Source organism: Apus apus, chromosome 6 (assembly GCF_020740795.1).
Source record: "Apus apus isolate bApuApu2 chromosome 6, bApuApu2.pri.cur, whole genome shotgun sequence".
Lineage (NCBI taxonomy): Eukaryota > Metazoa > Chordata > Aves > Apodiformes > Apodidae > Apus > Apus apus.
The window spans coordinates 27,071,599-27,096,939 of NC_067287.1; the positions used below are offsets into that span (position 1 = coordinate 27,071,599).

General features: G+C 39.2%; 2 protein-coding genes and 2 non-coding genes across 6 annotated transcripts; 3 read left to right on the forward strand and 1 right to left on the reverse strand.

Annotated features, from left to right (window-relative positions):
* Window positions 1–180: 180 nt before the first annotated feature.
* On the forward strand, window positions 181–4,209 carry EEF1B2 (eukaryotic translation elongation factor 1 beta 2). Its single transcript, XM_051623396.1, has 6 exons — window positions 181–344; window positions 638–760; window positions 2,153–2,276; window positions 2,659–2,725; window positions 3,374–3,499; window positions 4,019–4,209. Exons 1-6 carry the CDS (start codon window positions 265–267, stop codon window positions 4,171–4,173), a joined length of 675 nt encoding a protein of 224 aa, XP_051479356.1. The 5' UTR covers window positions 181–264; the 3' UTR covers window positions 4,174–4,209.
* Window positions 2,506–2,582, forward strand: LOC127386770 (small nucleolar RNA SNORD51). Its single transcript, XR_007889978.1, has one exon. It is a non-coding gene; the product is annotated as a small nucleolar RNA SNORD51 (small nucleolar RNA).
* LOC127386771 (small nucleolar RNA SNORA41) lies at window positions 2,996–3,127 on the forward strand. Its single transcript, XR_007889979.1, has one exon. It is a non-coding gene; the product is annotated as a small nucleolar RNA SNORA41 (small nucleolar RNA).
* A 1,609-nt stretch (window positions 4,210–5,818) lies between the features above and the next one.
* CMKLR2 (chemerin chemokine-like receptor 2) lies at window positions 5,819–23,799 on the reverse strand. 3 transcript variants are annotated; one of them, XM_051623397.1, is made up of 4 exons: window positions 23,550–23,799; window positions 22,812–22,944; window positions 20,193–20,338; window positions 5,819–8,650 (listed from the first exon to the last, which is right to left on the reverse strand). In XM_051623397.1, the coding sequence occupies exon 4, from the start codon at window positions 8,632–8,634 to the stop codon at window positions 7,582–7,584; it is 1,053 nt and encodes a 350-aa protein (XP_051479357.1). In that variant the 5' UTR covers window positions 8,635–8,650; window positions 20,193–20,338; window positions 22,812–22,944; window positions 23,550–23,799; the 3' UTR covers window positions 5,819–7,581. The 3 variants fall into 3 exon arrangements, with proteins under 3 accessions (XP_051479357.1, XP_051479359.1, XP_051479358.1); XM_051623399.1 differs by lacking the exons at window positions 20,193–20,338; window positions 22,812–22,944; window positions 23,550–23,799 and adding an exon at window positions 10,842–10,888; XM_051623398.1 differs by lacking the exons at window positions 20,193–20,338; window positions 22,812–22,944; window positions 23,550–23,799 and adding an exon at window positions 10,037–10,146.
* Between the last annotated feature and the right edge of the window lie 1,542 nt (window positions 23,800–25,341).

Genomic DNA, 25,341 nt, shown 5'->3' on the forward strand with positions numbered 1-25,341 from the left:
TTAATGGGCTCTATCGTTAGCTGCACACTTACCGCGCCGTGCCTTCCCCGCAGCCCTGCTGCCCTGCCCGGCGCCCTCTGCCCTGGAGCCGCCAGCCCGTCAGGGACTACTTTGCGGGTCATTCCTGAGGAAGGATATGTGCTCCTGGAGTCAGGCGGAAGGATACGCTGCGGCCGTATCACTATATAAGGGCGACGCAGGGGCTGCTGGGGCCTCTTCCGCGGCGGCCCGGGGCGCGGCGGGACGTCTGGCGCCGCGGCCGCCATGGGCTTCGGGGACCTGAAGTCCGCCGCCGGCCTCCGGGTCCTCAACGATTTCCTGGCTGACAGGAGCTATATCGAGGGGTGAGAGGCGGCCGGGGGAGCGCTGGGGCTCGTGGGAGGCCGGTCTGGCCTAGGCCGCGGGGCGGCCCGCCGGCCTGGCAGCAGCTGCGGGGGGAGCGGGACCCGCGTGTGCTCCAGGCCCCGCAGCTGCCGCCGCGAGGCCGCTTCGGGCTGGGGCAGGCCGGGGTGCTGGGCCGCCGGGCCTGGCGGGCGCAGCGAGCTGCTGCTGCTGCCGCGCGGTGTGTGCTCAGCGGCTGCTGCTTCACGGCTGCGTGCTCCGAGGAAGGGGGTTAACTTGGGCTTGTTCTCCGCAGGTACGTCCCTTCTCAGGCTGACATAGCGGTCTTTGAAGCAGTCGGTGCCCCACCTCCAGCAGACTTGTTTCATGCTCTTCGGTGGTACAATCATATTAAGTCGTACGAAAAGCAAAAGGCAAGGTATGGTTAAATTGCTAAGCTGGGATATGTGTGTAAACTAGCCTACCGAGTCTTGCATTTATTTCATCGAGTTTGAACAAGACGGTGTTTTAACTGGTACCACGTGGCTTACTGAGTTGCCGTTGGAACAGGACCAGCTCTAGAAGCAGAGCAGACCTCTTCTGTCAGTGCACTTGTTGCTAAGAATTTCGGCAGCCTCATCCGGTGCCTGTTCAATTGCAGAGGTTTCTGCTAAAGCTTACACGAAAGGCTTGAGTTGCTGCCACTTACACAGATAACTATGCTGAAAGCTGATACTGATGGACCCCATAAAGGCAACACCACAACAGATTAGAAAGTATTGCAGGAGTCAGGAGTTTTTAAAAATAAATATACAGTATATGTAGACGATAAATAAGGGAAGTGGTTCTTTCAGGTTTTTAGTCATGGAAGATAATTATTTGGTATGCAGAAGCACATATAAAAAAGAGAAAACATGAAAGCAAATGTTATCTTTTTTCTCTTTTAGTGATTTTTAGTGTTCATGAAAGGTGCTGTATTGACATCCATGGAGACTGCAGGCCTCTCTAAAAAGGTACAGCATAGGTAGGGTCAGTATTGCTACACTGCCTCTTCTCTATGCCTCAGTCCTGTTTGAAGGGAGCTCTTGTAAAGTTGGATGGCTCAGTCACCAGCCTGTTTCTGAAGCTGTTAAAATGCTGAAAGGGACTGAGGTTATAAAGTTGCTTCCCAGAGTCCACTCTGTGGAAGCTACTTGTAGTTCCTAAAAATAACCTGGATTTATGGCTCTCAAATCTGCAGTTCACAGTAACAAAAGAAATACAAGATTATTCAAAGACTACAGAACTCTATGAGCTATAGCAGAGTTAATTGAGGGGTATCTGGTTCCTTGTGTGCTGTTGAGAGGGAGCTTTCAGCATAAAATCATCACTGACACATCCAAAGTCACAAGATCAGTTGCAACAACATGTTTTCTGTCACTATTAGGTTTTAAACTAAACATGAGAATACTTGTAGGGAAGCATGGACAAAGAGTTACTCTTTCTATACAGAATATAATGCAGGTGAATGATTCCAATAAGAAAACTTTTCATATACTTCGGTGTAGCAGCAGTGTTGGGCAGGATCGTGCCAGCTTAGATGAACCATCTTAGAATATGGGATTTGCTGTAATCTCAGTTACCATGTCAGGAGTATTGGAATTTGTCTTTGGGGAGGTTCTGTTTTCAAATAGCAGAAGCAGTGATTTACCTTTTTTGGTTGGTTTGTTGTTGGTTGTTTTTTTTTTAGCAGAGCATTTTTACTACTCATGCACTTGTAGATTCATTGACAAGTTGGCAGTGTTTGTGTTGCTGCTTGAGTAGTTTCCCAATATCTGTTGTTTTCTTCCAGCTTGCCAGGAGTAAAGAAGGCCTTGGGGAAATACGGTCCTGCTGATGTTGAGGACACAACAGGTGCAGCCACAGACAGCAAAGATGATGATGACATTGATCTTTTTGGATCAGATGATGAGGAGGTACTTAAGACTTTTTTGTATTATAATTGGTTTAGTTTCACTTTTTTTTAAATATCAGATATGCAGATATTTTTGCCTTACTAGTTTAAGCTACTTCAATTTGTAACCTTGATACCAGGTTCTTGGAATTCCCAAATTCAGCTGTCTTTGCATAACAGAAAAGCTTGGAAGGTAGAAACACAGAAAGGAATGTGTTGAGATGGAGTGAACTGTCTTCTCTTAACTCTGACTGGTTACATGATGAATAAAACAAAAAATCACCATCTTTCGGCTGACAGTTGTGATGATTTGTTTTTTCCTGAGCAGATGCCAGTCAATTTGCTAATGCTTTAAAGATTATGAGGTTTTGGTGCCTTTCTGTGACTTCGGATTTCCCTTTCAGGAAAGTGAAGAGGCAAAGAAACTAAGAGAAGAACGTCTGGCCCAGTATGAATCAAAGAAGTCCAAAAGTATGTCTCCCAAGAACTATTTAATTTTTATGCTCAGGCTAACTTTCATGCATTTGAACAGAATGTCTAGAAACACAAATGACAATAGATAAACTTGACTGGAATGAGACGGGAATCATTAGCTTCACTTGAGTTAACCATGAGCTTAGCCTTTCTCATAGCAAAGAGTATCCTCTTGTTTCATCACCCAAGCTGAGCTTTCTATATAAATGGAGATAACCCCAGGATATTCTTTGAACATTTAGAGAAATGGCTGAAATAGTCAATTTGCTCCACAGCTACTGGTCTGGAACTGTTAATGATTGTAGCAGTTGCAGTATTCCCTCTGTGGAAAATAAACTGTTACACAGGGTTAAGATCCTTCTCAGATCCTCTGAAAAGGACTCTATGTAACAAACAATGTCAGCTGCTTAATACATGCTTTCTTAAGAGTGTTTGTCAAGAACAAATGTATCTACATTTTAAAGACTGTGATATGCATGGCTGAAATACTTCAGAAATGTATGTTGGTACAAGAGGCCTGTCGCAACTACCGTAACAACTTTTTGTTCATGAAATTGGGAAGTTGTTCTTGGAAAGCTACTTTGCAAGTGTATTGATGAGATTTTGAAAATTTCCTGGCTTTTAATGGTGATTTTCTTCCTTTAGAGCCAGCTGTTGTTGCAAAATCATCAATCTTGCTGGATGTGAAACCTTGGGATGATGAGACAGACATGGCCAAACTTGAGGAGTGTGTTCGAAGCATTCAAGCAGATGGCTTGGTCTGGGGCTCATGTAAGTAGGAGAAAACTTGAAAGCAGGGAGAGGGGAGATAGTGCAGGCCCTTAAGGCAGGGTAGGAACAGGCAGACTTGCTGTCACCATTTGCTGATCTGGGAAAATGTAGGTGGCTAAAAGTGCAGGATTACAGTGCTACAGTACTTCAGTAACTTGACGTAGTCAAACAGGTGTGTTAGTGCAGCAGCCAAGTTAAGATTCAGATAGCAGTTTTAAAAGCTTTAGAACTTAGCTTTGCTATCCTGCATCTCCTTGCACATTTCCTGAGGCATCAAGGAACACTCATGCCCACATCACTGGTTTGGTGAGGGTAAAAAAAAAACCCCACAGAACCAAACCCTATTTGACTGCTTTGTAATTAATGCTGTTTTGCTGACTAGACAGTTTATAATATGGAGCATATGTTTATTATGTATTCCTGCAAACTAGTTTAATCAGGTCAATCTTAGATCTGCATTTTTAAGAAATTCCATTAATCAAGGAGTATGAAAAGGCTTTTTTGTTGTTTTTTTTGCAGCCAAGCTAGTACCAGTTGGTTATGGTATCAAGAAGCTTCAGATCCAGTGTGTTGTTGAAGATGACAAAGTTGGAACAGATATGTTGGAAGAGAGAATAACAGCTTTTGAAGATTATGTACAATCAATGGATGTAGCTGCTTTCAATAAGATTTAAGTCTTGATATATCTAGAATAAATGCAATTGCAAAAATTGGGCTATGTCTCTGGTTATTTCAAAATTGGGGTGTAATTCAAGTTACAAATATATAATTTTATTGATGGGCAAAGTAGAAACTAAAACTGAATGTCAGGGTTGCTTCAACACCGTGCTGGTAGTACCCAACAGTATGAGCAGAGGAAATAGAAAATTTGTGTTTACCATAAATCTGTATTTAACATGGCTTTAAAAATCTGAAATGCTTTTTGCTCCACTTAGGGGGAAATTGCATATTTTGAAATTCCTGTAATTCCTCTGGAAGAAGGAAATAAAGGCTTTAAGGAAAAAGCACAGGGACTGGGCCAAGTGCAAAATTCTTTTAGCTGTTAGACAATAGTATTAACTCCTTTTGCTTACTTAGGGTGGTGACCAGCTAAATGCACTGGCTTTTGTTGAGAACTACCATTGCTCTCACTGAGGGTGTGGAGATGAGAAGTTAGAAGCAGCAGGGAGGGACTGCAGTGCACTGGAGCTGATGTGATGTGTAACAGGCTTCATCTGATCTGAGCCTATAGTGGTATCCTCACAGAATCAAAGATTCTGAATCATTTAGGTTGGAGAAGACCTTTAGGATCATCCAGTCCTACTGTTAACTTTATGAAGTCCAAGTGTCCTTACATAAGAGCCTGGCTTAACTTGGGTGAAGCACATAAAGTACAGTTGCAGCTCTGGGACAATGTAGTTTCTCCCTCTGAAATGCAGCACCGTTGTTACAGAGTTTTGCCTCATTTTTCTGGGCCATTTCAGCAGCACTGTTTCTGATGCTGTCCTCCTCAGCTCTTGCAGCTCCTCACCCGTATTTTTGAGCCATATCTCCTGATTTGTATTCTCGGAGCACTTTTCTTTGGAGGTGTGAAAGAAAGTGCAGTGAAATCACTTCAAATTTTTCATCTGTTCCCGGGATGCTTAATCAGCAGAGCGGACAAGGGTGTTTGTAGCAGCTCCTGCCCTCGTTCCCAGCGGGGCCGGGCTGTGCAGCCGCAGAAGCGCCACGAGCTCCGCGGCCACTAGGGCGCAGCGCGCACCTTCCGCAGGGAGATTCCGAGTGGACACACGAGGTAAATTTTTAGTCTTCCAAGAGAAGTGGTAGATTCCCCCACGTTTTTCAGTCCAAGCAACACAGAACTGCTGGCATTGTTTTGGAGACTCTTTGGAAACAGAAACTGAGAGTGTTACCTGTTGTGTTTGGGTATCTCTCATTACTCTTGCAGAAAGGATTTGGACATAATCCTGTAATTGATCCTGGTGTGAATGAGGTAGTAGTTATGTTGCAAAATCGTTAACCTATTTATTTCCATAGACCAGGGCTGACTTTGGCCTTATTCTATTCGGTATCTCTGTTGTCTCTACTTCAGGAGAGGCTTTCTGATTATTTATGCAGGACAGCATATGTATGTTCCCCCATTTGCAAACCAAGCTCTTTACTGTATATAGCAATATGCGTGCTCACACAGCTGACATGCAAGAAGCTGACATACCCTTTCTACTACAGGAATTAAGACTTAAGGCTTTCTTTCTACTTCCAAAATCTTTAGAAAGGACTTGCTCTACAAATGGACAGTCACTGCATTTTACTGCTGAGAAAAGCAAATGAACACACTCGTTGGCAACAGCAAAAATTTATTACTTCACTTGGAGTAGTCAGGAGAGTAGAACTAATGCATCATCTTCAGAAAGATGTCAGGGAACATGTGAAGAAAAACTGCAAAATTGTTTTGGCACATTCATCAGCACAGTGCCAAAATATTGTGATGACTCACTGTACCAGACAGCAAATGACTCCAAGGAAAGTGCTGCTTACCAACTTTCCAGCCCAAAGTTAAATGCATTGGAATTCCACTGATTCTGCCTGACTCTCCTAAACTCTGAAATCAGAGCCCAAAGAAACAGTTACAGACCACAGTCAGTTTCTATTTGTACAGCTACCAACATTAGATGTGCTCATGCATGCATATATGTATTATACAAAAGCAAATATATTTACAAATAAGGCTTCAATTACAGCAAATGCTACTTATGTGTGTTGGCAGGCCATAGAAACTAGGTAGACTATATGAAAGGCAGTTCTATTCTATATACCTAGACCAATAACAAGGCCAAAAACCTGTCCCAACTTACCCAAAGCTTTATGTGTTTACTTTTAGTGGAATTTTATCCCCCAGTTAACATTTTAATTAAGTGATATTGCATCAGAAATTGGTCCACTCCACTTAGCATATATGTTTGCATTGGAGCATGTGTGATTCTACATCAAGCAACAAGTTTGAACAGGATGCAGCCTAACTGGGACTACTTCATCTTTCTAATGGGAGTGGACTCCATTTCCTGGGCATGCTGTCTTGCCTCTCATTTGGCAAAGAAGTCCAAATTTGGTTACAAACTTGTTAAAAGTATATTGTTGTATTCATTCTGCCCATGTTTAGAAGACTAGACTTAAGGCAAATTAAATGTTATATTATTTCTTTACCTTTGTTTAACAAAGCAATAAAGAGTAACCAACAGCTGTAAACCTCTTTAAGCCTGAAAGTTGAAACATAAAAAAAGAACAAGTGTGGTAGGAGGCCTTTAGTCTCAGCTTCTGTAAGAAACATTCTCACTAGTTCTTGCAAATTAGTAATAATAATAACAATAACAACTATATAATAACTAATAACAACTAATACCTACGTGAAACATCTGCTCAGTATTTTGTGCCCAACTGGTGCTAAAGCACAAGAATAAGTGACCAGAAAACACAGGATCTCCTGTCTTAGTTTTGAGTATAAGGTAAAAGAGTGCTGGGAGAAAACAGGTTTCATTTCCATATTTTTCTTTTTTGACAAGAGAAGGCAGCAATTCAGTGTTCTCTGTCTTGGAATTTCTTCTCCAGCTGCAGACTAGAGCCCCCAGTAACTTCACTTTGATGGAAAGTAGCCAGGTGATTCCTACTTAAGGCAATACTAGACAATCAGGAGACTCATGAGCCATTGATGTATGGTCACAACCTCTTGGATGAGAATGCCTAGATCAAGAGTGTTATCAATGATGGCAAGGAGGAATATTTTTATTATGTGCTCTTTTGATATTAGCAAGGTAGGAAACTACAACAAAACAACAGGATTACAAGCACATTTCTGATCAAAAACGCAGTTAGGGCAATTCCACTTAGGCTGACAACTTTCAGTTCAGGCTACATGTGCACCGGGGTACACCATGTCCAGATTATGTGTCCTTTAATAACCTTTCAAGAAAGCAGCAAGTGCAATTAAGCCAGCTGTTTACATAAAACTGTGTATGCAAAGATGCACATCTGAGTGGCAGATGTGAAGTCAAGAAGAGCTCAAAACCTCCTGTCAGCTATTTTGGAGAGGATGGTGACAAGAACAGTCACTGAGCAGTTTCACAGTAGTGCACAGGTGCATGGGTGTTGTCTGAGCTCCACAGCTGCTCACTGACAGTTCCTGAGCGGCTCACCTCCCACAGTGCCAATTTCAGCACCTCAGAGACTGTTGTCTTGACTTGGGCCTGGAACTTTTTACTTATCAGAACATAGAGGATTGGATTTAGGCAACTGTTGATGAAACCAAGGCCAGTGGAAAGGGGAATGCCATCCTGCAGTAAGTCTTGCAAGTTTTCATTGTGGTGAGCAGACAGCTCCACAATGCTGAATATGTGGTATGGTGTCCAGCAGACAAAAAAAGCTACAACTACAGCAATGATGGTCCAGAAAAGCCTGCTGGAAGTCAAGACAGTTCTCCTCTTCACTTTGACAATCAGCAATGAGTAGCAAATGACCATGGTCACTAGAGGAAAGAGGTAACCGAATGCAAGCCTCACCCAAATGAGAATGTGATGTGTCAGCAAAATAATTTCTCTGTCATGCACGTGGAAGTTGTTGTAGCAAATGGTGACGTTGTTGAGAACTGTAGCTGTGTCTCTAAAGTATAAGGCAGGGCCACCAATAACTGCAGCTGACATCCAAATGATCCCACTAAGAATGAGGGTGTTCCTTACAGTCCGATACTTGTAGGAAAAGACCGGGTGGACCAGGCGGATGTAGCGGTCAAGACTGATGAATGTCAGGAAGAAAACACTGGCAAACATATTAAGTAGTGCAATAAATGAGTTCATTTTGCAGAGCCACTTCCCAAAAGGCCAGTGGAAGCCCATTGCCACGTATGTAATGTAGAGGGGCAGGAAGAGAACAAAAATGAAATCTGCAATGGCCAGATTGAGGAACCAGAGAGTAGAAACAGATTTATCCCACTTAAAGCCCATAAACCAGATGACGATGGCGTTACCTGGCACTCCCAGCAGAAATGCCACACTGTAAAAGGAGAGGGAAATCATATGGGCAACACTGAGGGAAGACTGGGGGGATTCATCTTCCTCTGACAGGTCGTAGAAATAGGAGTAATTATCAAAATCTTCAAATGTCATGTTGCACAGTTGCTTTCTGGGGAAGAAAATAAATGGAAGAGTCAAAGGAGACATGTTTTACTGCACTGCAAATAATAACTTGCAATTCCTTTAAGTTCTTGATCATGAAAAAAAAAAAAAAAACAACAAAAAAACCCCACACTGACTTAGTTTCACATACCTATTACTTTTTAGCTGTCAGTTGCTGGCACAAAGCTTGTGGAGCATTTCAGTCACAGGCATTTCAAGAAATGCTCAAATCAAGACAACACTTGAAATCTTCAGGAACTGTTATTCCTTGCATTTATTTATTTCTTAACAGAGAGTACTGAACACAGTTTCACTGATAAATTTCTGGGAGACCAGCTGCAAAGTTTTACTGAAGTGTGATTTTTCTATCCTTTTCTAGTCGGGTTTCATATTTTACTGCTCTGTTCCTATTTGAACCAAATTTTATGGATTATATCAGTCAGAAATCAGAGAAGCATCAAGCATCTATGTAGGCAAAAAAATGCAGCTAAAATGCCAGGAAGCCATTTTTTATAAAATTACCACACACATACCCCTCAAATTTTACTTAACAAATTCAGACAACTGTTTCTGCAGCAACTGAAAGTTTCTAACATGTCTCTATCTTTGTATCCAAGAATGCTGCCTTTCAGACACATCCAATGCATTATATTTCCTTAGCACAGCAACACATTTAGAGAAGGAAACATACAGAATATATTTCAATGACAATACATTCAAACATGGTATTCTTCCACTAGTGAGCTGAACAGGTAATAGATGAAAGAAAACAGAGCTTCCCAGGAGAACTTCCCAGACACACTGTAAGAGTTATAGAGGAAAATATGTTTCCTTCTTTCTTCTTTTTAAGACAGAATGACATTGTTTTTCACATAGGAATCTTCTTCTAAAACTCAAAAGAAAGGAGTATGGGAGGGAGAGAAGCAGGGGGGAAGGAGAATATAAACGAAAATTAAAACCCAGAAAAAAAGAAATTAATGGCAAAACAGCAAACAGAGGTTGAACAGGAAAAAGCACTCAGAAGTAACGCATTCATTTCACAGTACAGAAAAAGCACAGATGGCCACAGTCTCTGTAATAGTCAAAACAAATATTTTGCTAAATTCTGTTATCATTTAAAGCTATATTGTCTGGCTGGACTTAGTTGCACTAAAAACCTGTCCCTGAGAGCAAGATACAACTAGCTCATTAGTTGTACTGTGTATGAGTTCACCAGTACACCTCCAAGCACTAGCTCCATTCAGAAACTGAAATCGAGCCCATGCTTTTGGAACCTAGCCCTGCATTCCTGTAATTCCATTAATTTCAGCATGCTAAGGACAACAGGAGCAGGGTCTCTCCAGAGTATACTGCCTGCAGAACCACATCTGCAAGCTTGTATTCATGCACATACCTTCCCTCCAAAAAGGTAGTTTGCTTCTTCTGAAAGGATTACTCCCACAAGTGAAGCTACGCATGTGCACACACATTAGCAGGATTAGATCTCTCATTTGTAGATGGATAGACAAGGAGGGAAAAGGGTTTTATATCTACTGATAAAAAAAATATGTAGTAGGACTTAATCAATCCTGTTGTGTCAAGAGGCTATGATAACATTTGCTCTCTGTAATTTACATCAGGCTGAAGGAATGTTACTTGGTTTGCTGTCCTGATAAATTTATACTTACAGGGCTGCATGTATATAATTACACGCCCCTTGGGGGTAGATTCTGCATCAAATACCAGTACCACCCATCTGAGTCATTTTTTCAAATAGCTTAACAGCTGCTGAGAAATAGTATAAACAAGGAGCAGTACCACTAACATCTGGAAAAACATTGGACAGTTTCAGAGGACAGTCAGGTTCGTAACTGGATTTTTGAGCGTCTTTGCCTATATATAGGACTACAGCTTCAAGTCAAATTTATCCAATTAAAAAAAAAAAAGCCAATTTTTCAGACTCTTGCTGATTAACATTCTGTATTCCAGTCACTAATCAATTTTGCTTTTAAGTTTCTCAAGAGCTAGCACAACACAACACTACTTGGATTCAAACGTTTCCTCTCTGTACATGTAATCCTCAAAACTTTTTTCCTAATGTTGTAAAAAAAACCCATAATGACAATAACAAACATTTGCTTACTGCTCAAGTTAGTTTTATATTTAGAATTTCAAAGATGATGTATAGCAGGAGAAAGAAAACATACCTAAATACATACCAAATATTCACCAAGCCTCTTGTAGTTTAAACCTCCTCCTTTGAAAGATCACATCTCTAGATTGGAATTGTTTTCCCAAGCTTGTATTTTTCCTTATCTCTAACTCCTAGGCATCCAATGCAGTAACTCTTCAGCAGTGGGGGAAAAAAAGCAGGAGGAACATTGCTTGCCATTGCTCCCAGTGCACAGATGCTGCATCTACACTTTATGTCTAGAGCTCAGCAAAGACTGACAATTACATTTACTTACATTTACATTTGCCCAGACACTGTTACATCTGACATACACATGTATGAAGCATTCTGTAACAGGACTCACAATGTTAACCCCTGCCCTGTAGAGGGAAGTAGTAGGGGATTTTCAGTGGAGCTATGCTGCTTTACATTAGCAAGGACCCAGATCTTTTCTTTGGGATTAACTGTTAACCATCATTTAGCAGAGATGTTTCTTTGTGTTCTTGATGCACACTTAGTCTCAAATACATCAGTTTGGTTTTTATTACTAAACTTTCAGAGCTAGAACTGTCTTGCAGTTCAAGCTTAGGTCTTGAAAGTGAATAAAAGTTATTCTGTTCCTTATTCTGTCACTTATTTCCTGTATGATCATGGATAAATGGCTTAATTTCCAGGCTGCAAAAACTCTCATGAAGCTTTCTGCAAACAGAGGCTTAATAGAGAAAACAAGAATTCTTGCCAGAAGTTTCCATTTGCCTTTCAGGCCAACTGCTAGAAAGGGTAAGGGAGGTTTGGTGTAGTTCATCAGCTCAGTCCCTGCTGGTCCAGAGTTGCAAAAAAGGAGACAGAGGGAGGAAAAAATTTTCAACAAACAGGAAAGTGCGGTTAGAAGCCTGGCAATAGGACCTGGGGGCAGCCACAGGTTACAGAACAGTCTTATATTGCATGTGGATTAATATAAGCAAGTTTAGACTTAATCCTGTCTTTTTTTTTAAGTAGTAAACAGCCTGTGTGAGGTGTATGCCCAGTGCTTGTTGGACTGGAGTCTGTTCCTGTTTGCTGAGGTCACAGGCAGCTCTGAAAACTGAGCCTCCTTGATTCAGTTGCTTAATTATTAATATAGTTGCTTAATTTTAAGCAAATGGGTTTCAGAATGTTTGACCAGGAAGTTTCATTTACTGTCCCCTTCTGTATAACAGAAATTAATTACTAAGCAACATAATAGGAATGTCAGGACAGGCACTTGCTGCTAGTACCTTTTAGATCCTGGGACAGAGAACAGAATTACCAACGAATACAGATTGTTAGGAAATATTTCACAGAATCATAGAATGGCAGGTTGAAAGGGACCTCAAGGCTCATCTGGTCCAACCTCTCTAGGCTCTCTTTGTACTACTATAGTTTATATGAGATGGCTCAGCACCCTGTCAACCTGAGATTTAAAACTGTTCAGAGTGGGGGAATCTACCACTTCCGATGTTTGACTATCCTCATGGTGAAAAATTTATCCCTTGTGTCCAATTGGAATCTCCCCCGGAGCAACTTGTGCCTATTACCCCTTGTCTTTTCCATGTGACTCCTTTTAAATAGGGAGTCCATCTTCTTGGTAGCCACCCTTTAAGTACTGGAACAAGGTAGCCCTCTCCTCCAGCAAAATTCTAAAATACAGAGCCACAGAAGCACTTGGAAGAGACTTCGGCATGTGCTACATGAACTGTCTTTCTCTGAATTTCAGCAAGGAATTAGAGAATTGATCTCAGTTGACATATTCACACCTTTTTACTGCAAGTACCTAGAGTTCCTTTCCGCTGCCACCATTACAGTATTTCATAAAGTTGAGCCATAATGACAACTTGGATAAATTATTATATCTGCTTAAAATAGAACATCTTTTGTCACAGTAAGAATGGCCTTACAGTTATGACATGGGACCAGTAGTTTGGACTCTATTTATGCCTATGCCACATGCATCCTGTTTGACTAGGGCAAGTCGTTTGACCTCTCCATGCCTCAGCTCTGAGGTCAGTGGAATGGCTTTGGAATGAAATTATATTGTGTTTTCAGTCTAAAATAGGAGAAAACAAACAAAATAGTTGCCATGCAAAGTTTCCTGGGGGTTCAAAGTTCTCTGGGCATCACACAAATTAGGATCCAACTTAATTACACTGGGAGTTTATACAACATGTTTGGGCTACAGCCCACACAACCTCTCTCTCACATTTGTTCCTCATTACTTTTGAAATTTACAGAGGTATAAGGGAAGAAGCTTATTCATTGTCTTGTTATAAGTTAACACAAATATTTGTGTGGTAGTCCCCAAATCTGTTTGTTTAGTGAGATAAATAGTGCTCAGAGCATCTGGCCAGCTAAATTGATTTCAGAGGTCACAATAGTAGCTCCTGAATTAATCGGAAAGTTATGGTTTGCAGAGCTGGCTGTCTCAACTGTTAACTTCATAGAGGGAATATATTACACAAACCCTCCTTTTAACGTCTTTATGAATAGTTCTTGAGCATATCACATTCCATGTGTGTGATCTGTGGCTAAAGGAAAGCTTATCTGATGGATTCACTTCAACTTTTGTCATTTTCAGGAGTCAAATGTGGGAGAACAAAAGTTCACCTAATGTCTGCTTGACTTACTGTGTCTCAGCAAGTTTGTCTGGATATTGAATTAATTTGAGAGCACTCAAAAAAATTCTTGGAACTTCTGAGGTGCTAAATTTTGATCTTATCTAGCTTCTTAAACATAAACATGAAACTCATCCAGTAGTTTGTCTGTAAGGTTCAAAACACAAAAGGCTGAGCAATTTTGTTAGAGCTATATAGATATTTCTGACAAGTGTTTTACAAAGACATAAGAAAAGATCCCAAAACTCAAGGAGTACTGATGAGATTACCAACTGTCATAGACTCAAGTTTCTTCCTCAAAAGAACAAAGCCAAGATGACTACTTGCCTCCACGTAGAAATATTTCTAGAGCATGAAGTGTCTGATACACCCATACTACACAATTAAACCATAGCTATGCTATAATTCAAGTCTAAACTTAGCCCTGAAGACAAAGCTACTAGAAAATGTGCATTTTAAGCTAGTACAGACAAAAGCAGAATCAAGGTTGTGTGTCTGTTTTCTCTTTCACAGGCACATACACAAACACTTGTCTCTTGACTATTGACTTAATGGTTGTTAGACATATAGTAACAAAATTACTTTGTAAGCCGTCCTGGATTCAACAGCTTCAATGGGTCATAATAGATACTATATGTGACTGCAAACCTTTTCAAGCTAAAATATAAATGTATTTGTTCTAGCAGACAAGACAAGAATACAAATAACCATCATCCTTCATTATGTCTCTCAGGGAAGCAGTGCTAGAAATGTACACACAGTGTACTAGTTAGATATCTCCTAAAATTTATGCCAAAAACAACTTTCTTTGAGCAAGGCCAAGCATGACCCTGTTAATCATAACACACCACTTCATCTCTGGTACTTAAGTCGTTTAACCAGATAATAGCCTTGCAATATTTTACACAAAGTGAGTGTTACTGCATGATTAACAAAGTCTTATGGTGCAGACGCAGTATCAAGAAAGCAACTATTTCAGACCAACACTTTTGCTGCCATGGAAATGTTATGCAACAGATGGAAAACCCAACTTTATATCTAAATAACATTGCTGCAACAGAAAATCTACAGCCTTGCATATAACAAATCATCCAGACAACAGCTGTTATTGAGCAGCATACCATTTCCACAATCAGGTAACTCCTAAATGCTTGCAGCCAGCAACTGCATGTCATCCAAAGTGATTTATTCTCATACTGATCCCAAGTACAAAAAATTCCATTCCCAAAGAAGGCAAAGAAACTCAGAAGTCCTCAGGATAGGCATTGGTGGAGGTGAGGTGGGATTTGTGTGTGCACTTGGAAACTGTAGTTAGCACTTGCTCCTTCTCTTATTCCCTTCTGATAATCCAGCTAAAGGTAGCAATATATTTTTTAATATCCCTTTAGAAAGCAAGGAGTTGCTGTAACCACTGCAAGTCTGTCATGTGACCACAAATATACTATGTCAGAGTCAAGAAAATGACAGGTGATAGCTGTGGAACACATCAAGTGGCCCCATTCTGGAAAACAAAATAAAATTTAAGCATTCTTACAAGTACGTAAAAATAGAAATTAAGGTAAACACTGCCACTTGAGATTTAAACTATGGTCTTATATTGTATGTGTCAGCACTGTCCAAGTATTTAATAACCAATCTCTCATTTAATAACCAATAACATCTCAGTATTGCAATCCTTAATGAAAGTGGGCTCAAATTAGAAGTACCATGTCTGGTTTACAGACAAGACAGCTGAAAATGATCTACAGGAAGCCTCTGATCAAACCAGGTGCTCAACCTAGAGCCCCTGCCTAGTGCTTTATCTGCAGTCCTATCCTCCCTTCTTAAACATAACACTGATGCCTCACTTGTGATGATGCAGAGAAACCACAGCTTCACCTCTGGCAGACCTTCCCCTTCCAAGAGAGGCTCTGCCCTGTGTCAACATGCCCAGTGTGTTGGAAGGAGCCAGCACCCACCTGGGCAGCCATGCAGATTCTCTACACTGAAAAGGAACCTGGATCTCCATCATTTGTTTGACATACACATTAATGAGTCTCTGCAGGCCAAGGACATAATTCAGATCCATGAAGCACACCTCTCTGATGACAAAGTACATGATATTTTGCACTAGCTGTGTCCTTGGCATGTAAGATACACACACTAATGAAGTACTTGTTCCAAGGAAGTTTCACATGTTTTCTGTTCCTCCACAAACACCACCAGTATTTTCTTTGGCTATAAACCACCAATAGAGACACCCAATTTAAAACTGTTAAGTGCCTCAGCTTCACAGTGACTGGACTGATAATAAATGCTTGTATTTCTAATCAATCATGGTTTGTAATGTTTTTAATGCAAAAATTATTTGCAATTTTTACATATATTTGTGACGAAAGAAGATTCTGACTAGGGTTCATATTACTATTACAGGATCATGCAGCTCCAAGCATGCTTTTAAAATGGTTGTACTCCCTCAGCAAACACATTCTTTAACCACAACACCCTCCTCACAGGAAGAAGCAAAGTGACAGCAGAGAATAAAGAGCAAATGCAGAGATTTCTTTCAGGCTATCAACTGTTATTTCCGCAGACTGATTAATGCCAATTAAACATACGGTGGACAACAACCATTCTAAAGTGACTGCAGGGTAACAATAGGTTGTTATAGAAAAAATGAAACAACCCTCTCCAGCAAGATACAAAACCTCTATTGAATAACAGATAAAAAATAGCTTTCAATATGTTATACTTACAGTCTTAAAAAAAATTAGTAACACAACTCATTCATCAAATATCCTTCTATTTCACATATTAATTTCCCAGTCACTTCTAACAGTATGCTTGCTTATGTACTGCCCTCTAAATTGATCTCTGCTCTTCCAGGTTTATTCTACTGCTCATAAAATCTGCATTAACAGTTTCTTCTTGTAATATTGCTATGGTTATATTATTCTTAACACATATTCTTGCATGGGTATATCAGAACATCAAATTCCAAAATATTACTAATATTTACCCAAAACATTCCAGCTGATAACATACTTTATTTTGTCCTCACAGTTAATATACTAGGACCACTGTGTACAGTAGATAAAGTGTCTACATCTGTATCAGTGTTATTCTAATACTTCTACTCATACAAAGCTCTTTTATTTACTTTAAGTACAAATCTTAAATAAGCACTGTCTGTATTCCTGCAAAACTGAAAAATTCATATTGTTAATACAATTTCAGGAGGACTGAATATTTATCTGTCTCCCTAATATGGCATTGGGAACACTTCCTAACACCAATAAGAACAGATGAGTCCTATGATTAAGGTGGTAAATTAGGTGTTTGGAAATACTGGTTTTACAGGCTTCTCATATTACCTTTGCAAATTACTTCTCCCTTGAGTCCACCAGATATGGTACAACACTCCCAGTTGACAACATACTACTCAGTTTTCTTAAATGGACAATGGTTCTTAACATTTCCAAAACATTAAAATAGTGTGGGGCTAAACTCATTAAAAGAGGATCACTAGAAAAGAGAAATAGGAGTGTAGAAAGTGATATTGCGTTGATGGTACATTGAGATGGACTTGACAGAGACACGTTTTAGCAGGGTCTCTTGATACAGGACAAGGGGTAGTGGTTTTAAACTAAAAGAGGGAAGATTTAGGCTAGATAAAAGGAAGAACATTTTACTATGAGGGTGGTGAAACATTGGAACAGGTTTCCCAGAGAGTTGATAGATGCCCCATCCCTACAAACATTCAAGGTCAGGTTGAACAGGACTCTGAGCAACCTGATCTAGTTGAAGATGTCCCTGCTCACTGCAAGGGGGTTGGACTAGATGACCTTTAAATGTCCCTTCCAAAACAAACTATTCCATGATTCTATAATTTACTACTCAGCACATTTTCTCATCTAGAAGGCTTCAGAAGAGAATGAAACTTCTGTGTCAGGCTCACACTTGCTGAAAGAACCAAGTATTTTACCTTGGGAAAGTACCCAAAGGCCTTTGAGATCAAAGCCTCACAGGATCTAGGCACCATAAGCACATAATGAGAGACAATTTCTGCTTTGTTTATACTTAAACGGAATAAACAGACACAATAAAAGCAGGTAAAGGAACAGAAATATCTTGCCCAAAGCCAAACAGTAGATTCAAAGGTTGTACTTGGAGGCGAAATTCAGACCTTGCCAAAAGAACGAAGAGCCAAGTGTCTTTTGTGGATAGAAGAAAAAGGTGCTGGTTCTTCATACTTGTGCCTTGTGATTACTGATTTGCATCCTTCAAGAAGCATCAAAAAGGGACAGGGGTCTGTGTTGGGGAAAAAAAAAGTAGAAGACTGCAAACTCTCTGCTAGCTGGTGTCCCTGGCAAGGGCTGGAGACTTCTAGAGTGCAGCCTTTGCATATAACCCTTGCAAGCAAACCTGATTTGTAGTAATGGGCTTTGTTAGTTTCCCTTTGAGCCCACTAATAAAAAATTATTATATCTGCAGCAGGTCTGATCAGTCCATCTAAAGAACTGTAATATAGTAAAATGGTGGGCCAGGTATAAGAGAACTGCCACAAGCCAGCAAAAATTCTCTCTGGAAAAAAACCAAACAGCTGTGGGCTTATACAAAGCTTTTTGCTCCTCTCTCCAGGCCCTCAACCTCTGAAGATACAAAGAGCACGGAATCAGCTGAGTTCGCATAGAAGTAGTATATTCTTCTTTTGTAGACATGTAATTTTTACTTTTGTCTCAGAATCTTCAAGCACACTGTAAAAGTAGTAGCAAGTGTGGGAGGGTTGAGCTATGCATGATGGCATGTTCCCGTCTAAAACCAAATGTCTCTTGGACACTGCCCACTTGTCAGTTACTGCAATCTCTTCTGCTAATGCCATGGGAAGCTGTTCTCTGTGCAAAGCCTGCAACAACAGAGCCCTGCACTGTTGTGAAACTGCTAGCTCCAGACTGAATTAACACAAATCAAAGCATTATCAGAAAGTGAAATGAGTATAAATTAGCCAGATAACCAGACAGTAAGAGATAGGGCTGAATTGTTGGCACATTCCGTAAGACTAAATGAGTAAATAAGCAACTAACAAGACCATTAAAAAGACTGCAGTCCTCTGCAAAACTGGCTGCTTAGTGCTTGGAATAGCAGAGTTATTAGCAAAAAATATCTAAGAACAGATCGCAAACTTCAAGTGGCTTTTAAAAACCATAGGGAGAATAAAATCCTTTAAGGCAATTGGCTTTATTAAGAAATAGATATACATTTTCCTCTTGAATCAATCTATCAGAAATCTATATATACAGAAATGTAACGGCATCTCAAAAGTTGCTTGTAGGTCATCAGCAGAGAATGAAAAGGAATAATTTACATTTGTAGATAGAAATTGCATTACTGTAATTAACAGTTCTCCTCTGCCTCCACCAATGCAGTAAAACTCTGTAGTCAGATTCTACCTAGGATTTCTTATACAGACTTTCATTGACTTATAATCTTTTCCCACAAAGGCAATTAGAGAATCCAAATAATAAATTAATTAGCCAGAGTCAAATAATTTCCACTATGCCACACTCAAAGAGATTCTCAGAGCAATAAAAATGGGCTCTAATATCACTCATAGCACATATAAAATTTCCTAGGATTAAAGTAAACTTGATAGGAACTCTATCTTGTCTGCCTGGCATAAATGGCTTCTATTGTTTTAAATTCAAGCAGAAGTTGCCGTGTCTTTAAACAAAAACAAACTGGGTTATCAAAATATTTGCATTTCCTAGTTCAGCTGAGGCAAAACAATAATATGATGCAAGTGAAAGTAAGTTGTCATAAGCAAGTTAATCCTGAATCAGTTTCTAAAAACCTGGTCTGAAAAATTCCTTTACCATGATGCACCCTCACGCACTCTCTTCTCCTTAGCTATGAGCTAAGAAACATTTGAAATTATGCAGTAATATAATTTTATTCAGCTAGAAAGCAAACGTGGTTTACTACAGACAATCTATACATCTTCTGTAAATACACAAAAACATCTCTGGCACATTGTTTAGCTTTGCAAGATCACATTTAGAAAGACTATAGGTGACAATGACATATTATCACTAAGTCTGAACAGGAGGTGGACTGTAGCCCTGTCTCATTGTGCAGCATATATAAGGCTTTAAATCTTCTTGTCACTTCCCAGAAAATACACTCCCATGCACTTAATGACAGCTAGACCCACATCCTACCTTATTCCATGAGGGTTAGGGAAAGCACACACACCTTCCAGATCAGATCATAGAAGCCTTTTTAATTCTGCAGAATTATTTTGTTAATCTGTTACTTAAATTGAAGTGATTTCCAGTTTCTGTTCTAGAATCTGTTCAGATTAGAAATTATGTACTTATTTCTAATAATACTGGGAATTGCTATAGCTATAGGAAACATACTATCGTTCAGCAAATTAAAAAAATAAAACACAGAGAGGCAGGGGCGGAGAGAGAAATAGACATTTAAGTCAAGGTCACTTACCATTCTCTGACAGGATAAAAGACCCCTAGAAGTGTATATAAACACATTCAAAAGTCATTAAAATTAAATTCACATACACTTTCATATATTTTCTTGCTGCAGGGGTGGTTCAAAATAATCTTTGAAATAAATGAGTGTCACATTCTTCCTTCCAAGAAGCTCTTATAGCCAGTATTTGCTATATTACCTTAAAAGATTTGCCTGCAAGTGGTGTGGTAGCTGTAGAAACAAAATATTTAGAAGGGAGGGAGAGAAAGATGTAAAATATAACAGGGAGATTGACCTACCTTGTTTAGTTGTTTGGAATAAAACACTTGTAGATTAGGGATGTGAGCTCTGTAGCAGTAGGAAGAATGAAGTGACTGCAGAATTCAGAGTGACTTCAGTGTGATTCCAGCTGCTTCACTTGGCTACTGCCTTCCTTCTAATAGAGCTGCAGAATGATATAACGCTTGTTTGTTTTCAACTGAGGAAGTTCTTTCCAACTTCCCTTGGTTTTCTAGACTCATTTTTGAAATATTGCCTTTCTCTATAATCCCAGTTTTTCACCAAAAATAAATGTCAGACATGTGAATGAATCATTTTGGTCAGTGTCCAAGCAAGCAACAGATGTGGTAGCTGATGAATGGAAAGAGACCTTACAGTTTTAGGCTGCTTTTTGTTATGCAGAGAAGAGGTTGAACAGTTATTTCTTTGTAAGCACTCTGGTATATAGAAAATAATGTTGAATGAGCAGAAAGATGCTTTAAAAGTCACACCAAAAGCATAATTTTTAACTGTAGTGTGAGGTACATCAATTTTGTACATATGATTGGCAGATGAATGTCCTTTTGTGTCTAAGAGAGAAGTGAGCTCCTTAATTAATACATTACTAATTTACTGTCACTGTCAGTCAGTGCAATACTAGTCTGAAATTTGAACTGGGTTTTAGGAGACTTGGCTTGCTTCCCAGTTCTGTAAACAGACTGCTGAGTTTTTGTGGCCAGGCCTCATGATCTCCATGTCACTTAGTTTCTCAGTCAGTAAAATGGGAATATTATTCCACTAGTACCTACAGACCACAGCTTCACCCGACTGATGGTACTGCACTCATCATAACATTTTAAATCAGCTAAGCATCTGTCAGTGTACCCTTACCAAAAATCAAATTTTCTAGTGGAAGCAATATATGACTGTGATACTCCTCTATCATTCATGCAAAACATGTAAAATGTTCAACACCAGCTGAACCTAGTCAGTTCCAAATTTTCCAGATATCCACTCTGTTGATACCAGTGAATATTAGAAAACAAACAAACAAACAAACAAAAAACAACCATCTAACCAACAAACAAAAAAACACAGAAGAGGGAAGTGCTTCATGAGAAGCAGTGAAAATGGAATTTCAGCATTTAAGCACTTCCCTTATGGTCCACAGATTTTCTTAACAGGCACCAAAACTCCTCTGAGCAAAACTGCCCTACTTTGTCTTTCCTCCATGATAGCTCTTCTTGTTCTGTCAATATAACTTACAATGCTGATAGTTTGTATGTGAGGGGGAAAATTATGAATGAAAGGAGGATGGAGAATATACTATGGTGGGACACAGAGTCCCTGGACCATGAGGAGAGGATGGAGGGCACTATTCCTGTGAATACATGACAGGAGATGAACAGGAGAGTTGCCTGAGGAAAAGTCTATGGAAAAGAACCAAAGACCTCATTATTTGGCACCTCACTTATTTATTGCATTTTAAACATTTCCTGTTTTCTCTAAGTAATTGATTGGTGAAGCTTCACTGATAAAAGCTACTTTAATAGTATTTATCTTCCTTTGTAAATATTGGGATAGGGTAAATATAGCCGCAGATCTGTTGAGGTTTTTTGGCTTGTCGTGGCACACAGGTCTGTGTGTCTCTAGGTACTGTGCCAAACCCAGTTACTGTAAGGCAGTTAACTCAAGGGCTTGCCAGTACTATTTCAATGGACCAAGAGAGGAAATTACTGAGCACATAACCTTTATATGTGAACTACAGGAAAAAAAAAAAAAAAAAACAACAAAACAACAAACCCCAAACTCCAAACCTCAGCAAGCAAAGAGAAATCACTCGTTTGGCAAATGCTCTTCACCTTCTCAGTGCAGCGACCATTCTGGAGAGTGCAATGGATTCTAGCAGTTTTGGGCTAGTGAGGAATTGTCCTTAGGGGGATTTTTCCTTTAGTAAAGCAGGTTTGGTACTACTGTAACATGTACTGGGGACAATAGTTCAGCTCCTTCATCCTTCAGAAGCAAGGAAGAATTAAACCTCACCCAGCAATTTTCATCACCTTTCCTACCGCTGTTTGAATATGAAATCAGAACTGCTAATGACCCAGAAAGTATTTTGTGGAGTCAAGCTTTCATAGAAAATGAGATATTTTTTTCTTTTAAGATTACTGCATTTAAAATATTTTTTTTTCTACCAAACTGTTCTACCCACATTTGCTCCTTTACAACTGAAAGGTGCTTTTGCTCTTATAAGCAATTATCAAATTTGCACAGTATAATCAAGATGTGTAATGTACCTGGGGGAAAAAAGAAGTCCAGGATTTTACAGAACAAATTGCATTTAATCTGAAAGGATTTTGTTCTGCTTGTTGTTTGTTCAGAGCTAACTATGGCATTTTATTCTTCTACAGTTTTGATTAATCACAGTGGGAATCTTAAGTCCCTGAAGAATGTAAGCTTAAGCTCTAAACCTTTCCTCATTTTAGTTTCTTCTATGCTCAGACAGTAAAACTGGAATGGTGAATCCCAAATTACAGTGGTTTAATATATGCTTTCACACAGCCTATTAACCCTTGCTACCCTTTTATGAGTGTGATCTTTTCAGATAAATTTGTGAAAGGTATATGCTTGGAAGAAAATTAATGGAGCAGAAAAAGTACCTTGTTTGTTTTCAAGTCTTCTCCTTTTTCTACTTGGAAATTGCATTTTGTTTTGCCATGTGCTTTTTCAACAGGATAAGGTAATGAAGTCTTGGGGTTTTCACTTGGCATGAAGTCTGGTGATAGGCCAGAGCTATACTGAAGAGGGACATGCATTCATGAACACACAGTGCACATTTGACTTGCACAGCAGAGAAATGCTACTTTATACCTGATGGAAAAGATTAAAGGAGAGCATTTTCATACAAATGATGGATCTTGGGTTGTCCAGAAGTGAGTAAACTAGGTCTATTGATAAGCAAACAAGTTTTAAAAGCACTTCTGAAATTTTTTAAACCCTACAAAACCAAACCAACCAAACAAAAAAAACCCAAAGGCAGAGGATGTATGGGAAAAAAAAGATACAGCATAAAAGCTTTCAGAAAGACCTTACCAGTACTAACCAAAGCACAAACTGCAAAGCAACAAATAAAAATAGTTTTCATTTATCTGGATTACCAACAAATGTGTGATAGTTCTGATAATAATTTCCCACTGATGGGACCACTGGATCTTATCAAGCTGCCTATTAGTACGTGCCGATAATCTCAGCACTAAATTCAGCCAAAACTAAACTCAATGTGCACTAATTCAATTAAGTTGTACCAACCATGAATTTGCAAATTAGTTCAAACAAAAGATACTTAGTTTTTATCGGGGTTAATTTAAGCTGAACAACACAAGAAAGAAATTACTTACCTTAGGATGCAGCTATTACAGTTTTGTTCTTTAAAAAAAAAATAATAATTCATTGTTCCCTTGCCCTCACTGTTTGAATTAACACCTCATCGATTGAAATCCACTCTGAAAATACAAAGTTTAAGTACCTGGCAAATCAGGAAAAGGGTAATTTCCTCCCTTCCTGTGAAACTAATGACTATTCATGCCTATCCTTCTGGTAAAGCTGTAATGTTTACTTGTGGCTTAACTGCTCACTATATAGCATAGTCAGCAACTATTACAAAATTTTCCAGCGACACATTTAAACCAAACCACCCGATGAAGGAAAGTTTGGCTCATTTAGGCAGGTCCACATCCTCTTTCTACGCTGATATTAGAAATTTCAGTATTTTAATGTGCAACATGTTCAGTCATTCTCCATAGGGCAAAATTGTTAATCTGTTAATTTCAGTCAGGTCAAAACACACAAACATATAAATGAGTTGCTCTACGTGTATGTGTGTGTGTGCGTATATATATATATGTCTATACATACAAATTTGTGCATGATCTTTAAAAGCAGTACTTTACGTAATTCATGCAAACAAAGACAGCAAGGTGTTACATTCAATTAAATAATGAATACTGGAGAATATTTAATTGCAGAATAAGGAAGGAAAAATAAAAATATCTATTTTTTTATTATGAGTAACGATACCTGGAAAAATACTATAAGAAATAGCCCCTTTTGCCATAGATTTTGCTCTTATACTTGTGTTTTTCCTCATTTTCCACAAAAAAGTAGGAATGATTTTCTACATGACTCTCAGATCACAGCTATTCAAATTTTGTATTCATATGACAATAAAGCAAGAGATTATACCTGGCACTCAGGTTAACACTTGAAATCCACGGAATTTTCAGAGGGCGTCTTAACAACAAACCTGATATGTCACTGAATGCTAAGGATTATAGTAACTGAATAACTAAATAGCAACTTGACAACAGTACTTTTCCATTTTAGCCAAAGTGCTGTCTCCTCCCATAAAAAGGAATGTCAGTGATTGAAAAAATAATTTCAGACAGAACTACAGATTACAGAAATAAAAATAAGGCTATGCAAACTATAGTTGTTTCATGACTATTTCACAATCTTTAGTACTGCTATAGGGATTAACCAATTTACCCTTTCTCACCTCACATAAATTACCAGGAAATGCAATCAATTAGAATGGTCTTTGGAGAGAAGTCCTCAAAACAGAAGCCAGAACTTAGTGCTATGCATCTAACTTACACCATATGGATTGAGTCAGATATCTCAGAAATTGCCCAAAGTCTAGCCAGGCCAGGTTCAAAGAAACCCATAGCACAGAGATGAATCTGAGCTCCACCTCTTCAGGATTTTAACAGCCTCCATCTACTCAGGATCCAAGTCACCATGATATTTGCCTACACCTATTCTTTCAAAGAACTGAGATCTTATTTTCCTTTAACATATAAGATCTGGAGACTCAGTCATCCATCTTTTATGTAATAGGTCTTTTGATTAAAAGCCCAAATCCACAGTTCAGATAGGAGTCTGTTATGGTGTTACATACAATGGATGTGACTCAGTGACCCAAGAGGTCTTTAAGTTTCACATTTTGCATATTAACAATTCACAGCCATGTTGTTGAAGCCAGTGATGATGAATGACAATGCACCAAAAAGCACATCCACAAGGAGGAGACAATAACAAGTTTCAGTCCCTCATTATTCTGCAGCTAGACTATTGCTCTTGGCTACTGTGCTCCCTGTGACAGAACCGGTTTTAAACACTAGCAAACTGCAA

What these genes read in the sequence shown, in the direction of transcription:
- EEF1B2 (XM_051623396.1), top strand. Translation starts at nt 265, where the DNA reads ATGGGCTTCGGGGACCTGAAGTCCGCCGCCGGCCTCCGGGTCCTCAAC. An exon ending in TTGGATCAGATGATGAGGAG is followed by an intron (nt 2,277 to 2,658) that starts GTACTTAAGACT and finishes TTTCCCTTTCAG; the next exon opens with GAAAGTGAAGAGGCAAAGAA. An exon ending in TGGCTTGGTCTGGGGCTCAT is followed by an intron (nt 3,500 to 4,018) that starts GTAAGTAGGAGA and finishes TTTTTTTTGCAG; the next exon opens with CCAAGCTAGTACCAGTTGGT.
- CMKLR2 (XM_051623397.1), bottom strand. Translation starts at nt 8,634, where the DNA reads ATGACATTTGAAGATTTTGATAATTACTCCTATTTCTACGACCTGTCA.